The 17,052-nt window shown below is 37.2% G+C and overlaps 1 protein-coding gene across 5 annotated transcripts in view; it reads right to left on the bottom strand.

Moving 5' to 3' along the window:
* Positions 1 to 17,052, bottom strand: part of VPS13B (vacuolar protein sorting 13 homolog B) — a 415,034-nt gene that overhangs the window by 84,536 nt on the left and 313,446 nt on the right. For all 5 annotated transcript variants that reach the window (XM_052704440.1, XM_052704437.1, XM_052704439.1 and 2 more), the window contains exon 36: positions 8,271 to 8,678. In XM_052704440.1, the coding sequence (XP_052560400.1) occupies positions 8,271 to 8,678 (408 nt within the window). The remainder of the gene's footprint in view (positions 1 to 8,270; positions 8,679 to 17,052) is intronic.

Below are 17,052 nucleotides of genomic sequence, written 5' to 3'. Positions count from 1 at the left end.
CAGTACGTGCAATAATTTACTTCTAGAAACAAATGGTTTCATGACTCTTAATATACTCCTCCAAGAGACTAATAAATATGAAGCACTTGCTTTAGACACTGTTTAAAGAATGCTGCAAACCCTCCATTGTCAGACCCCACCCTGACCCACAGCAGCACCTCAAGATGCTGCCATTCTAACTGAGCAAATCACAGCATCTGTCGGGCTTCTTTCCATCTCAGTACAGCTTTCCTTATAATGACATACACTCAAAAGGTATATCTAGATATTTTTATACAGCTGGGAATAATGTAGGAGGATTTGAAAAACAGCGGGGTTAGAAATCACCTTGCACAGAAATTACACATAGAGGTCATCAGAGGAGAATAATGAAGAAAATTTACTAAAAGACAACATTTGGTTTGCCATTATGACAGCCTTCTTTGTCAGTCAGTAAAGATTTAATTTATGCTAATATAAAGATGTTTCATAGAATTTGAGTGCTGCAACATAAACACATTGGAGTTACCATCAGTAAGAGGCACCACGTTAAACTGCCCTCTGTGTAAATCTCTGCATGCGTGCACAGAAACCCAGAGCAGCCCGCTGAAAAGGATGCAGTAAACACACTGCTTACAGCAACAATCAGTGCTTAGGCAAAAAAGGTGTTTAGAATGAACTCTGTTATTTTTCCTGGTTCACAGACAAAGACAAAGGCAGAGATGATGTTTAGATATTAACTACGGGCATTTTATTTCACATTTTGAATTGCTGATATTTGAATTGACTCCAAATAAAACAAGTAGAAATGCAGCAGGAATTTTTTTTCTTTTGTAATGCACCGCACTGCTCTTCCTTGGGTAGCTGTAAATCCTGTTTGGTTCTCTGCACTGCCACCTAATACAACACAGAGCATTATTTTAATTGGAAATTTCTACATGGGAAAAGAGTTTTAAGAAAACAGAACCACGCGTAATAAATAGAACAAATTGCACTGGGCTATGGACAAGGTATATTTTGAAAAGCCTTTTGGAAAACAGTCACAGCTTTGCTACAAATCTTATCTCTGGGAAAAAAATTGCTTTTCCCAGTTTGAGTCAGCTCAGGAGCAACAGTGTGACCCAGAGTCTGAACCTGTGGTGTGGGCTCAGACCAGGAGAGATGCATGTGTGCCGTGGGGTCAGCACCACCACAGCACTCTGGTATACTCCATGGTCAGACAGCACAGACAGCATCTGGCTGATGAGGGGTAATGGGCAAGCAGCTCTCCCTTAGTACCTTCTACTTTAATGTCACACATTACAAGGGTAATGATCTGTGATATTTGCTTTGGAACATTCATTCTTCACATTTGCATTTAGCATCTATTTTGCAATTGCTGCAGATACTAAGGCAGCTATGATTACATAAACGTATGTATATTAGGTATAATTATCGATGTGAATTATTTTCCTCTTTAGAAAACTTGAGATACCTCACCTATTGAAAGTAGTTGTGCTACAGTTGTAATGCTTTGCTGATAGGTGTCCTCTAAGAAGTGGCTTCTGACAGAAAATGGGGCTACAAAGCTATGAAAATAATTACAAGGGGAATACTGTCGTTTATTTAAGAAACAGCCAATTTAGTTAATCCTGGAAACAGTAGTAGCAAACAAACAGTGAGATGTAGTAAAGGACAATTTTCCAGGAGAGATTTAGTTAATAATCCACTGACCGCACTGGATTTCTCATTAGTGTCGAGCTGAATCTTATGATAGTTCATTCTCCCCATGAGAACAGTATTTACACATTACCAATTAACCATTCTTTAGTGAAAGAGAGTTGTTCAGCATTACATATGGACACATGTGGGCTCTGTAAAAACACGAGATGTGTAACACACGGTAAACAGAAAGTAATGATCTTAAACAGGCCAAACCCTTGAATTCGTCACTAATAAATGTCCCCCTGCATTCAGCAGTCCTGGCTGCTGGGAGCCTGTTTTCTTCAAATACTTCAAACACTAAAATCCAGGAACATTTATTATTTTAATCCATTACAGGCAGTGCTTGATTTAACTTTATTGGTTGTGGTGGTGGTGGTGGTTATAGTGGGGGTAAAGCTATGTTCTTTTACACATCATTTCAAAAGGGCTTAATTATATTTTATAGCTCAAGCCAGGAATCCTGCTTGTTTTGTGTCTAACAAGGTTCAAATGGAGTTCAGGTCAGTGATGAATCAGAAGAGAAGTCAAAGATGGTTATCTATCTGAAATGAGCTCATCTCCCTTAAAGAATAACTGGGCAGGTACATCATGTTCATTACACTACTGAATACTAAATAGCTGAAAAATCTCAATTCACTTGTTGATCTGGTAGTTTTGGATTATGTGATACGTCTGGTCAGAAAGGGTGTACTAATCTAAAGGAACTTTCAGTTTTGTTCCAGGCTGCTTTTGGTATACAATAATTTTAATATATGTGTAAACCGCTGTACTGTCCTACCCTATTTCAACTAAGTGGAGAAAAATGAAGAGTAGTGAACAACGAAAATGGTGCTCATTTCACCTTTGTCAAGCCAGCTTTCAGAATTGAGAGTTGTATCAACACAAGTAATACTTAGTTCTTGTCTCATAAATATTTTATCTTTAGATATAATTAGTTTTTAGAAAAGTGACTAAACATTCTTGCTATTGCTTTACAAGTGGGCATAGAGAGGTTCTTCAGTTAAAAATGTGCTAGCACAGCCATTAAAATAACTTCCCCAGTGTGTCAGATGAAGGTGATCTTGCTGGACACTCCTTTCGTGTTACATCGGTTTTCAAACACATCGGTGCCTTGATACAACTCCTAACAGCTGCAGGAATAACAGAGCTAGCAAGAGGCCAAGTGTGGAAATGCACAGCCACAGTCACCTGGAGTTCCTATGGAATTGCTCCCTTTCTCTGGGTAAGAAGCTGGTGATCTCATTCCATTAAAAATACTCTTGTCACAGAAAAAGAAGAAATGTGCTGCCAGCATGCCTGCAATTTGAACAACCTTGTGAACTGGCCCCTAAGACCAAACAGTAACAACTGATTGCTGCTTTCTGTACCGCACACTGCAAAATATCCTAAAAAAGTCCTCGGGGTTGAGCTGAAGTAATGGCACAAAGTATCAAAAGTAAAAATAAAAATCTTGGCATTCATGATCTATATTCTAATTCTTAGAGAATTCTGCAGAACCAAGTACTGTGAAAATAACATACAACTGCTACGTAAAGCACCGGGATCCACATAACAGAAGAAATCCTGGTCTTAAAAATATGCAAACACTTTCACAATAAAAGCAGAAGAGAATACAGAATCAATCATATATGTTTCAAATTGAATTTCAGTTGGAGTTTACCATTTGAAGATATTTCAACTGTAAATGCAGTTCCACAACAGCAGCGCTTCAGTCAACGGCCTACAACTAATTTTCTTTTTTTTTCCTTCTTCTTTTCCCCAAGTGAACATGCTGGTTCCTCAGTAGCAATTCTGAACCCTGTTACAAAGTACCAGTAGGGAATCTGACCAGGATTAATAGTGGTACTCAGTACTGGGATTAGGTGGTGTCTTGTTTCATGGATTTTAGGCCATCTGTTCTTCCCTCCTACATTATACTTCTGCAGAACTATAAACGCACCTCCACCTCAGGGACTATAGAAGGGAATTAGAATTCTTCTGCTTTTCATTATCACAAGATTCAGTAACTCATTTCATTGTCAAGATAATCCCCTTTTACTCTTTCTTTTGCGCTTGCAGGGTATGCCAAAATGACAAATAAAATCCCAGATGTTAGAGACCTGATGAGGTCTCCACCTTTTCTTGAGTGTTGGGTTTAAGCTACTTGGGACACGGTGTCAAATCTGACAGGACCCCGATGCCCACACCCAATATTCATTAAGGTTTGTTAGTGATTTGTATAGCTGTCTACAAGCTGCACTTCCACCTCAATCCTCAGTGGTCATTTAAATATTTAGTTTGTCCTGTGACTTTTACTGACAAAGAATTAATTTCCTATTGTTCAAGTGTTGGAAAGAGTTTATATTTCTTTCTAAAAGTAACAAAGGCCTTCTGGGTGTTGTAAATGGCTTGTTACTGCTGCATATTATTTTAGGTAGTCATATCTAATTTAATGTTTTATTTCCCCATGGGCTAACTTGCATATCTGCAGCATCCAAAGGCTATGACAACGCCTTAGCAGAGTTTTCTCAGGAGAGCCAGTTAACCCCAAAATGAAGTCTGGTCTTTGTTCTCCACCAATTAATAGCACCATTTATTTTTTAATATTTCAGAAAAATATCTTAAGTATGTAATTTCTTCTATGTTTAGTAAAAAGTACTTGTAATTATCATACGTACAACTAGCGTTTACTTTTTCCCCTTCTTAATATGCTAAAGTAAATATATCCGCATATGGGACAAAGGGCTGGGGAACTCTATGATCTTTGGAGCACTTACTGTACACAGCTCCCTAACTTCAGGCAGTGCACAGCAAGGCTTCCCTCTGTGTCCAGCCAGAGGATATTTAGGCTCCTCTGATAGCTGCGGCTTTTTGCTGTCTGGGGAGAGCGCAGTTCTCCAGTTCTCTCATTTATCTGCTCTGCTGGCAAGTGGATAGTGCTAATTTCAACACCAAACGTAAATTAACAGGAAGTCATATGTGTAGAATTGCTTCGTTTCCTCGTATTTATTACTAGAAGTGATTTGGACTTAAACAGCATGCAACTTTCTATAGTGAGCTACAGATCGCAAGCAATTGCAAAGCTGCAACCCTTGAGTGCTGCAGCCACTTCGCAGAAGATGTCACATACCTCAGAGGACAAAAATCACTGAACCAGGTCTAACAACAGTTTCCAAACTTCAGGTTTTCATCAGCAGTACAAACAAGTTGTCAAAAGTGAACTAAATGTTTGTTACTTGTTTCTATGAAACGGGCACAAGTTTTAACTTGTAACTCTAAGCTACAAAACCTAAACTGACTACAAGTAATTATGTTATTTAACACCAATATCACTTAAGCTCTTGCCCTTAATGGTACCAGAAAAACTTATATCTTCAGGCTTTTCCAAAGTAAAATTAATAACATTTTGGGGGGAAAGGAATTTTTTTTCCCCCAGTACACTGCATGACATTGTACAATAGTAATACTTTGCTAAAACCAAACTATTCAGGATAAGTACAGAGGAGAGCTTAAGTGTTCTAGCAGAAATACTTACTGCATTGTTATAAGTAACTGCTGCATTGAAACATGAAATAGTCCAAAAAAATGAAGTCCCTTGAAACGCTAAAGGTTTGGGGTTGTAATAACACTGCAGCAGGATAAGTAGAACTGAAGGTGTTTCAATTTGATCCAACTGTAACGTGAGGGTTCAATAATTACATTTGTTAGAAGTGAAAGAAATAATTCAACTAATTAGCCACTGCTTTTCAGAAAGTACAACTTTTTAACATTCATTAAAAAAAAAAAAAAAAAAAAAAAAAAGAATAATTAAAAGACAGAGGCTTTATCTTTTGTGAGTAAGCCATGAAAGTCTAGAGAGAAACTGATAATTAAAAAAATCCCTATATAGCAGGCTTTTTTTTTTTTTAATTTCAGCTGAAGAATCAAAGCATTAAATGGGGTCACGCACTTTTGTTTTCCTCCTATAACGGAGGAGAAATGCCGACGATACAGTCATATGAGGTTGGTTTTTTTCCCCTAAATAATTCCTAGCAAATAGGATTCCTTACAAAACAACTTCATCTCCTGCACTAAAGCTCATCTGGAAAAGGGGTCGTTCACACTGTTTATAAAACTCCGCCACATAAAATGTGTAAAAAAACATATTTCACTAAAAATAGCTTGCGTAAGTAAGGGATTAGAGTAGTTTCTACTGCTGTAATTGTTCCTTTGTAGTTTTTTCCGTGATGTTTTTGAACAGTGTTTTTAACTATGTTTATTAAAGTCAGCACATCAAAAAGGATCAAAGAGAAAGCTAGTGAGAACCAAAGAAACCCCAAGCGTATTGTGTTGTCTCACTGGGGAGTTATGCAGATTCAAGTAAACAAGTGCAAATTGTTGAGGTTTTAATGAAAATTTTCTACAATTATTGTATCTGAAGTCATTCTATATAATAACATCTGTACAGCAGATGGCCATACTGTACAAAAGGCAAGCAACGCTCCTTTTTCTTTCTCTGTTTTAACAGTACATCTGAGATGACTACTTTTGTCATTGCGCTTAGTTTGGTTCAGCAAGTAATTCGTAAAATGCAGCTGCTGCAGATGGTCACAATAGTTATTTGACTGTAAAATCAAAGACACAGTGAAGTATTTGTGTATTAGTTTCGTTCTGTAAAAAAGTCTGACATGAAGCCCATTCAGCTCAAAAGGTGCATCTATAAAATGTTCTGCAAGAGGAAAAGTAGTGAAGAACTGACGTATTTAAATGCTCCTTGCTCCCAAGACACAGCTACCACACTTTTCTTTTTTTTCTAAATTGAGTTAAATTGCATAATTTTTTTGCAATAATAAAGCAAATCCAGTTAGTAACTGTGGCATTCTCTAAAGCTATTCAACATAAGATCATAACAATGCTTCCCCCACAGAGGATAATTTAATTCGTTTCCTGAAATTACATTTTCCACTTCGGTTTCTATCAGAACTTTAGTTGCAAACTGACAATTTTATACAAATATCCAAACAATTTATTATTAAAAGGTTTGGGATGGTTTCGATCAGCTTTGCCAAAGCGTATTTTTCGTACTACTTGTAACAGAACTATTTCTATCACAGCCACACCTGCATGCAAAATCTCAAGCACATTCATTTATCTTTTCATAAAGCAAATGTATGTCAACTTTAGTTGCATAAAATGTTAAAAGAGTCTTTTAAGGCCCATTTACTGTCTGGTTGTAGATGTTTTTTATATAGAAAACCTAGTTTCCATTTTCATTCATTCAGTATCAGTACTGCTGTATTTAAGACTGCATGTTACACTACAAACATGCTGAGGACTGTGACATGAAAGATGAAGATTTATTTACTCAGGCTATCAGCAAAATTGAGGCAGAGAGCTTCGCAGCAGAGTTTCTGAGGCCTCAACACACACGGCAAGGTAAGTCCTCTTCTGGGAGGATGAAGAATTCCAGGGTAAGCGACATACTCTGCTGAGTCTGCTGAATTGCTTTACAGTGCAGTGACTGAACAGACTCGGCTTTGATATATCGAAGCTTGCTGTGGACACTATAATGTATAGGACGGATAATGTATAAATGAGGGAAGTGATGGAAAGAAAGAGGATTATAATGCACAAAGAAAACGATAACTATTTAAAGGATATTAAAAAGACCCCTTATTCTGTTGCTGTGCTTTCTATGCCAGGATTGCGATACGATTGGAAAAGCGTGGGAATGCAGTCACTGCTCCTGCCTGCACTGCTGTTTATTTATGGATAAATCAGGAGTTTCAGGCTCCAGCACTTTCACAGGCTTTTAAGTCCTCTGAACCTTAAATTTTTCATTTTTAACTTTTAAAACAATAAAGAAGCACTGAAACTTGCTGGCCCTAGGAGAAATATTTCTGATGAAAAAGAAATAAATCACCACCTAGCTTGGCCTAGAACTCACTGCTCTCAGCTATGGACCATTTTATCGCTTGAGCAGCTCTGCCAAATACCAACACCTGGCTCACCTCCAGATCATGCAAATGTACCATCTTGTTAATTATACTAAAAGACTAATAAAACAATTTATGCAGATATTCAAAATGTCTTCATTTTAAACGAGTATCTGGCATTCCCATTATTGGAACAATGAAAGCAGCCATTGGGACGGGCACCTTCATTTTCTCTGTGAGCCTCTCAGTTGCGCAGAGGAAATATGTAACAATATAAAACTTTATAAGCCTGGAACAGAATAATTGCAGGACCAAGTATTTACATAGTAGCATATGTCAGGACTCTGAACTATTGGGTCCTAACAAGCAAAAGTAGTTATTGAGTGAAAACTGTCAAAATGTTCTTTGAAGTGTGTGTTGCATTATTAGAACCCCAGAATCTTGCAACTGTTATTCCATCCAGAATTCTGTCAATAAATTAGTTATTACAATCGAGGGGGTACTGACTACAAAATTATGCACTCCAGGGTGCTACCTCACTGCAAGGAGAACTCTGGCAAACAGACCCTATTATGGGTTTGCTATTTTCTGCCATGGATTCACTAGGCTAGCTATAAGAGTTCCACTAACAAATGGGTACCGGACCATCACTCGAGCAAATCAGCAGCACTTCTAATTATCAGAAACTCTTACCTACAGTTTTATGGCCACCTTTAATATTCAGGCTTCCACTGAGGCTTGACAAAGAAGCTAACAAACAAGGTTTACTTGGATGTGGGACGGTTTCCATAGAGATGACCATTTGGACGGTGTGAATGGAAATTTTCTGGAAGCACGAAAGAGCTTGCCACAGGTTTTCTTGTACTGAAACTTCCTGTGCAGCACTGGTGTTCACTGCAGGTAACAAACCCTTTGTACTGGAGTGTTTGGCTCCTGAAGCAACAGCCTCATCTGGATGAGTACCAGTTGATGGAGCAGTTTCCTTCCCAGTCTTGTTGTCATTTGTGGTCATAATTTTCTTCAAAAACTCTTTTAGTTGATCAAGTTTGACAAAACTCAGATTTGCTTTCAAAGGTTTGGATATATCCACATTGATGTCAGCTGTAGGACAGAATTGGGGATAGAAACATCAGAAATTACAATGCAATTATTCAAGCAATGGAAAAAAGTAAGCATTTACTGGAGATATTCATAGAATCACAGAATTACTCAGGTTGGAAAAGACCTTAAAAATCATCGAGTCCAAACACGACCTAGCCATACCAGCCTAACAACCCTCCATTAAATCACATCCCTGAGCACCACATCCAAACGGTTTTTAAACACATCCAGGGATGGTGACTCAACCACCTCCCTGAGGAGCCTATTGCAGTGCTTAACAACTCTTTCTGTAAAGAGGTGTTTCCTGATATCCAACCTAAACTTACCCTGGCACAACTTGAGGCCATTTCCGCTCGCCCTGTCACCTGTCACCAGTGAGAGATTATTCCTATTATAGTTCATTAAAGGAACTAAATCACTGATAAAACGTGAAGAGGCAATACTTTCATGAATAAATCTGAATTGAAGTATGAGCAGAAGGACTACAAGCAATCTTCACTATTTACAGTTCTAAAGGAAGAATAATGTCTCAATCTAAATCTTACTTTCTTGTTTCTTTCCAGGGACCACCACAACTATCTGAAAGGCAAACACTTCATTTGAGTTTGTAAGAAGGTAAATATGTAGCCCTTTTGTGTCAAAACATAAATATATTCCACATTCTCTTGAGTTTTCCATACAGTAGAAAATTTGACTAAATTCCAAAGGCAACAGTGAACATTTTCAACGCATTTAAATGACTGAAAAACATGTATATTCTTTCCTACATGGCTTATAAGTGGTTTTCTTCAATGTATTTCTATGCTGAATTGAAAAATTAAGCCAAATATAAAACTGAGTTATTTTTTGATTTGTTTTTCAGAGAAATTGAAATAGATGATATTTCAAAAATATCATAAAGTCACAATTTTTCATCTCTTTAGTAAAGGATTTTGCTACCTCCCAGACTGCTATAATATGCACTGAAATTTTAGAAACCAATAATAACATGAACACCATCGATAACAGTTGTATTTCTCATAGTTAAGACGTTGCAGTTACCAAGATTATTTCACAGATGGAAAGCAGGATTTTACGAAGTTGAAATTTACTCTTGTGCTGCTGTCTGCCCCCTTATCAGTACATTATACTTTGTTACAGGAATCCAAGTTTTACTTAGTTTTTAAAATGTTTCATTTCAAATTAAACTTTCACTCGGTACTTTGACAACCACCTGGTCAGTGGTAAAAGCATGCTTTCACCTTGCTGTTTCATTCCTGCCCCCCTTCCCTTCAAGAGCAAAAAAGGATTAAAATTCTCTTCAGATGCCTAAGCCATATTAAATGTTCAGAGAAAACAGTGCTACTTAGTTCCAAGTTATACTATCAACACATAATGGAAACCCTGTTTTTTGAAGGTTTTACACAGATTAAGGAACATTTAACCCAAATTAGGACTTATATTAAAAGTTGTCCAGGATCACATTCTACTCTTAGTGCAGATGCAAACTGATAAACTTGATTCTCCCCCACTAGTAAATCAGAAACTTGTAGCACAAGGGTAAAGTGTAGCAGGAGCAGAGATTTGGATCTGTTCTTAAGCTCATGCTCGTAACTAAGAGTCCCAGGCACATGGCAAAGCCACGCTCTGACTCCCCAGAATATCTGTATGTGCAGTTAGAGGATTTGGCATCCCAAGAGTCTGTGAATTTTAAACTGGCACTTTTTCTACAAAGATGTGATAAACTTGCCATGAAGGATTTGTTACATCTGAATGAAAGCACAAAAATAATCATGTCAGAAAAACATCAACAGTACTTCACAAACCAAAGCTAATTGCAATCTAAGATTAAAAATCTATTTTAATTGTTACTCTCAATTTTAATCATTAGTTTTCTGAAAATGCGTTCTTTTATGTCAAGATCTTCCACACTGAGCCAAAGCCCATAGTAAACACTAGCAAACACATGAGCCTAATAGAAGGGCAAGTATCAAAGCTAGGGAAACTGGACATTAGAAAAGGGAAAGATTTTTAGGCATCCAAAGCCATATGCAATTAACTTGGAAGATTTTTCATAATATTTATGTACCACTCTTTTTTAAAAATTAAAACCAAGGGAAGAGACGTTGTAACACTTGAAAATCCTTCTACCTTGGCACTAAAAAATACCCTGCCTCAGCACAAAGCATTGGTCCTCTCTTCCCTCTGAATGGGGAAAGGAGTGCTATGAAAAAAAGCACAGACATGTGGCACATTATGATGTTCACTTATCTATGACACTCAGGTAGAAAGGAGAACAGCATTTTTAAAAATGACCCACGTTTGAAATCTGACTCACACCAGGATTTCGGACCCCAAGTCTCTTCAAAAAATGCCTCTTGTGAACTTAATTTTCTTTGTTATATAAATAGTAGCAGGATACTGAAATAAAACAGAATTTTTGGCATTGCTACAGAATTAAGTACATCAGATAGTACATAAAAGGAAAGCATCCTTCTGTCCTGGTGTGAAGGCTTTCACCCTGCACTTCTTGGTCAATGGTATGTTTTAGTGCTAACGTTTTCCTATGGTAGTGGAACCTGAGAGACAAAAAAAAACCCCTAACTCTTAGACCTAAGTTGGGAGGACAGGTGTCAAACTAATGCTTGAGAATAAAATGACTGAAAAAGACCTGAAGAGGAGCTGAATTTGAGAGCTTCAGTTCCCTATAGGTTTTGTTAGGGCAGGGCAGAGAAGCCGTGGGGCTGGTGGAGCTCTGTGCTGGGATGTACCTAGGTTTAATCAGAGCTGTTACTCATTTTTATAAACAAAGCACTCCTTCAAAAAAGCAGTAAAAAAATTGATACCAGAACACCAGAAATGCAAATGGCTTTCCTGCTTTCTGCTTGGAAACCACACATGTCACGCAGCAAAAATGCTGTCGTGACCGATAACTTGACAAGGGTTTGTATTAAGTTATTATTTTACAGTGAATCAGCCCCGACAGGGGTGGCAGCCAAGGCAGCCAACTGCAGAAAATGTAACTTTGGAACCTTCATTGCAAATATTTTAACTATCTCATAATGACATAGGTTATTTTTACAACTGGGGGAAGATTATGTAAGGAGATTCTTTGGCATTTTAAATAAAACATTAAAAAAAATAGAACTCCAATTGTGTAATCTACATGTTTTTAGTCTTTGTCCTGTTCTACAATTTATACTTAGTACTTTAAAAGAAACTTTAACATTCCCTCTAAGAAAAACATATCTAAGTGATGGACAGCAACAGTGAAAACCGGTGAAATATGAAGAGTTATTTATAGCAGTTGATGAAGATGGATGTTCAGCAGTTTCTCCAGCCATCCAAAATGGGCTAAAAAGAGATGTTACAATGTAAAAGGTCACCTTCCATGCAGCTGGAAAAAAAATCCCAGGGTGTAAAATGCAGCGATAAGAGTATTTTTAGATGATGTTAAACACCTTGGGAAGCACGCTGCACATTCCATACCAGTAGCAAAACATGGGTTCTCATAATTCAAACAACACTTTGAATCGCCCCAAAATTATATCAGCATCTGAACAGAGCATGAAGTAACTGAAAGTCTCCTTTAACTCCTCAGTTACATTGCTACAGTTCTCTGCCTACCAGTGACTACCTACCACAATTACAGACTGATGCTTCAGATTTAAGGCATAGTAGTAAGACAGCTGTCACCTATTTCCAGCAAATAAAGAATAAGAGAATTACTGGATTTGTAAAGATGTGGTGTTCAAGTGAGTTATTTCTGACTACATTTTAACAATGCTGAGCTACATGATATTAAAGCGAAGTATTTACTAGAGTGCAGCATTTGAGGGTAGAATTTGAATTTTTCTTCCTCGCTTGCAATTTCTTCACTACATCTCTTTAGATTATTAAGTAAATCCATGTCTGTCAATTATTAGTTTCTAATTACCCTTCACAACTTTCTGAACAGCTACTAGGAAACAGAATGATGAAATAACTAGTGAGTTAAAAGGAGATTAGATAAATATAAATAAATTACACTTATTATATGCTCCCACCACACCAGGAGATGACTTAACAGCAAAAGGAAAAGAATCACATTGCAATAATGAAATCAGAGAGGGAATTGAGGTCCCAGAGGCGATTCTACGGAGTTTATGTTAATGTACACCTTGTGGGGGACCAAAAATCAACTGGAATAGTTTCCTGAAAACGGTTTCCAGCTATTTTCTCATTTAAAAAGTTCCAACTTCACTTGACCCATTAGTCATCATATTACTTACATTTATTATGTATTTTGAAATCTATTACAAAAAACCCAATGGATTCAATATGGCCAGTTTGAACAAAATCATAACATCTATAAAAGAAAACTTATAAGCAGTGCACAGAAATTCCTGTCTGAAACAATTTCTTTCTTTGTCATTTTATTACTTATAGCTTCAGATAAAAAAATATCTGGGTTATGAGTATTTTACCCTTGTTCTCTGTAACATTCGGATTTGTACTGTGAAGATAAAATTTTATTCTGTGAACTTGGGATAATGATATTACTCAAAAGGACTTTTTATTTGGTGAGCTAAAGATGAATAAGCAATACAAAAATAACAGAGCTCCCAGGTCAGTAACAGCTCTTATTGAACTCAGCAGGCTTATTCTAATATATACCACAACCTAATGTTCACCAGGCTAATATTTCTATGACTAATAAACTACCATAGGATTCTCTTAGTCTGAAAAATCAGAAAGTAAACTTCATGAAAATTATTTATAAGTTCTATTTATAACAGTAGTATCTATTCACAGACTATGAGAGATGTTGAACAATGAAAGAAAAATAAGGCATTTCTCAGCAATTTGTGACTTCTTGTACACCACATTCTGCAATGGATCTTTCATTTCCCATAGCTAATATGCAAAGGACCAGATCTTTCTGTCCTCTCTGTCTTCTCTGGATGGACACATTTCTCTCTGTCTTTTAACTCATGAAGGCTGTAAAACACAAAAGAATATAAAACATAGAAGAAACTATTTGCCCTAAACTCAGGACAATTGAATTCCTAGTTCCGAACAGGACAGGAGCAGACATCAGGCATGAAACATTTTACCATCCATAATATCTTTTTCTCTGGGAGCCACCAATCCTGATGTAAGAAGTCTAATAGAAGAAATCTGAGGAAGGTAAAGGTAGTCTTGAGTCCTGATTCTGATTTGGAGTCAGGGTGGCCCTTCAATAACAGGGAAATGGATGAATTGCAAGAATTAAATTTATTTAAAAGAAAAATGGAAAACGAGAGACTTGTAAAGAAAAGACTAGTTGTATTATTCTCAATTGTCCCTGGTTAGGCATCAAAAGAGAGACAAATTAAAAGAAATTGAAAAGCAAGATGAATCCAAAAGAATTGTTTTTATCTTTTAATGCATTACTCCCAATTTGGATCAAGGAAAATGAAAAAAGAAACTTGAGACAAGGCTTCAGAGGCCATCTGCAGTCCATCTTGTGTTCTGCTTCTGTGAGACAGATGCCAATTAGTCTGGAAGAATTGGTAGTCATTCCTCAGTACTCATATCTACCGTAGTTTTCATGCTGCAGCCCTGCAAAAGAAGCTCTCTAAGGCCAATACAGCAAACAGAAACCATCAGGGAACTTAATAAACTCAATCCAAGTGTTTGCCTGTAGCAACAACTCCGGCTTCCATGAGGGCACCTCTGACATTATGCAAAAGTGACATTAACAGCTTTAACCATTGCCTGGGTTTGAGATCTCTGACAAGGCTCAGAATGCTATAATATTATTATTTTTAAAAATTGTCACAATTAAACCAAAACCAGTTGTTGTAGGTCTTGAAGACCAAACAAAACACTAACAAAGGGTGGAAATGTACTACTTTTTACAGGACATTGACTGAAATGAAATGACCATGCAACAACGAAATACATCACAGAAGCATGTCAGGGGTTGTGTGGTGAGGCCAACACATACAGTGGGCACTACCGTGAAAAGAAAACCCTAGCTAAGAGAAACATTAACTCTCTCAGCAGCGAGTCAGAGAAGCTGAAGCACAGAAAGAAGAAATACATTGTTCGAGGCCACGGACCATGTTTGTGAAAAATAACCCATAAATACTGAATATTATCTGATTTAGCTGCTGAACAATACATTTGTATTACGATCTATGTGAAGAAAAAACAAAAGGGCAAGTTTTAAAAGAGTGCCAGTATATTGTAAAAGCTACCAAGAAAATATTTTCAAACTTATCCATGTGGCTTTGGTGCGTAGTTTCCATTTCAGTACTTAGAAATTTAACAAACTAAACTTTATTGAAAATAAATGTTGCAGCCACTACTGTTAGAAGGTAATTTTACTCGTTATTACACTGATATTACAGTCAATAGATGTGTTACAAACAAGGCGATACCTACAGGCTGGTACACCTGTTTGGAATATTTCTGCTTGCTTCCTTAATCAAATAAATATCATTTCATGGCTACAGTGTCAGTGCTTTAAAAACTTGTTTGTAAAAGAGAAAAGGAAAAAAAAATCTACTAGAAAGTCGAAAGTTTCGCAAATGACCCAGAGTTAATTAGAAAAGTCTGCACCCTGGCCAGTTCCCCTTCTCATGTGTCAGCTCTCATTAAATCAAAAAATTCTCATTTCAAAGTTAACAAACACCATGGTTAACAAAACTGTTAAACTGGGATCAAGTGGGCACATTCCTAGGTTTATATATGATGTCATGCTAAGCAGCCCACAGCTGAACTTGCAAGCAGTATGAATGATTTTTCAATATATTAAGTATCTGATCTAATGCTAATTTTCTCTCTATAGGCTAACTGTGCTGGGAACAGGTGGCCCTGCTTTCAATTACGGAGGGCTAACATGCCAGTGTGAGGCCTGGATTAGTTCACCTTCTCACAGGGAATTTGCCTCGGTTGGGAATGGATTTATTATGGCTTCACACATGGAACGGGGCTCATGTCAGCTGAGGGTAGTGATACATCATATGATTCAAATTAACCTGCTGTGGACTGCTCCGCAGGGCTGATATTGTGTATTAAAATGACGACATTTTTAAAACAGCTTGAAAGAAACCAGGATTGCTGAAGTGCAATGGTTCCAATTTGTTCCAACTAATCTATCACCTGCTGCAGATATTGTTCTAGCAGGTTTGTAGTAGCTGCTATTTTCCAGGTTTCTCCAAACCACTGACCTTGCTAATGGATACAACTGTTGCCTTTGGAAGGCAGGGAAAAGCTGGAGAGAGTGGGACACGCAGTTTGTTTGGTGCTGTCACACCTAAGGCAAGGCCTGGTGCTCCCTACAGCGCAGTGCTGGGAGACGGGCAGGGACAACCCCCACCCTGATCGTATTTTATCACTGAATAGGAAATTGCTTAATTTCACCAGACAGTTTGTTCTGTAGAAATGATTTTCAAAGGCAAAATATCAAGGATCTTTCTTATTTCACGTCTGCCTTAGCCTCATCCCAATAAAATACTGGGGGAAGAAGAGTCTGCCATTTTGCATGTGTTTTAAGGCACTTTATATGAAGCTGCACTTCACAAATTACTGAGATGCTTTCTATCCTTTACATGCAGGAAGAATACATCAAAAAGATGGCTTTTGCAGCTAAGAAAGCACAGTTCATTGAAAAAAAATCTACAGAAAGGATTAGTGGGTAAAGATAATAAATTTTAAAAAACTATTAAAACAAGATGGTTGTATGTGTTCCCCACCTAATGACTAATACCTAATGCTAAAGCAACAAATTGTTCATTTACATGTATTAGACAAGAATTAAATGTACAATCCAGTAACAGATTGAATATAAAAGAGAGAAGGTCATGTAAACTGATGTAGATGGAATTTTAAAAATTCTAAATAATTAGTTACTGTAGAAAGAGAAAGAATAGTCCTTTAATGCATCGTGGGGTTAGGGTTGAGGTCTGTTCCCACAGGTCTGATGATGAATGCTTATTTCTGCTAGGATCCTATTACCTTAGATCTGGAAGAAATATCATTTTTCTTTAGTTGCCAAAAATGTACAAAATAATCAACTCATGTGGCAAGAAGTGCATTAACGTATCCTGTTATTCTCATTTAATTAGTGGTTTCCAAGTTTAGCTACTTGTAGTTTTTTGATCTCCAACTTAATACAGGCTGACAACCCGGTTTCCTGTGTGGTGAAAGTATACAATTTTTCTGGGGAACACTATCTACTTATCTACTTCAGCTGACAAACTATTCACAAGAAGAACAATTTTTACCTAGGACAGCAAACAACTGGGAAACAGTTGCATTTTTTTTTCTTTTTCTTTTAACTGCTTGTGTGCTAGGTTCTTGCCATCATTAAACACTGCCGTGTTTTGCTGCTCTATCTTCAAATGCAACTTCAGCATGCCAACAA

This window comes from Tympanuchus pallidicinctus, unplaced genomic scaffold (genome assembly GCF_026119805.1).
Source record: "Tympanuchus pallidicinctus isolate F22 unplaced genomic scaffold, pur_lepc_1.0 scaffold5, whole genome shotgun sequence".
NCBI lineage: Eukaryota > Metazoa > Chordata > Aves > Galliformes > Phasianidae > Tympanuchus > Tympanuchus pallidicinctus.
This window is presented reverse-complemented; position numbering and strand designations above follow the sequence as displayed.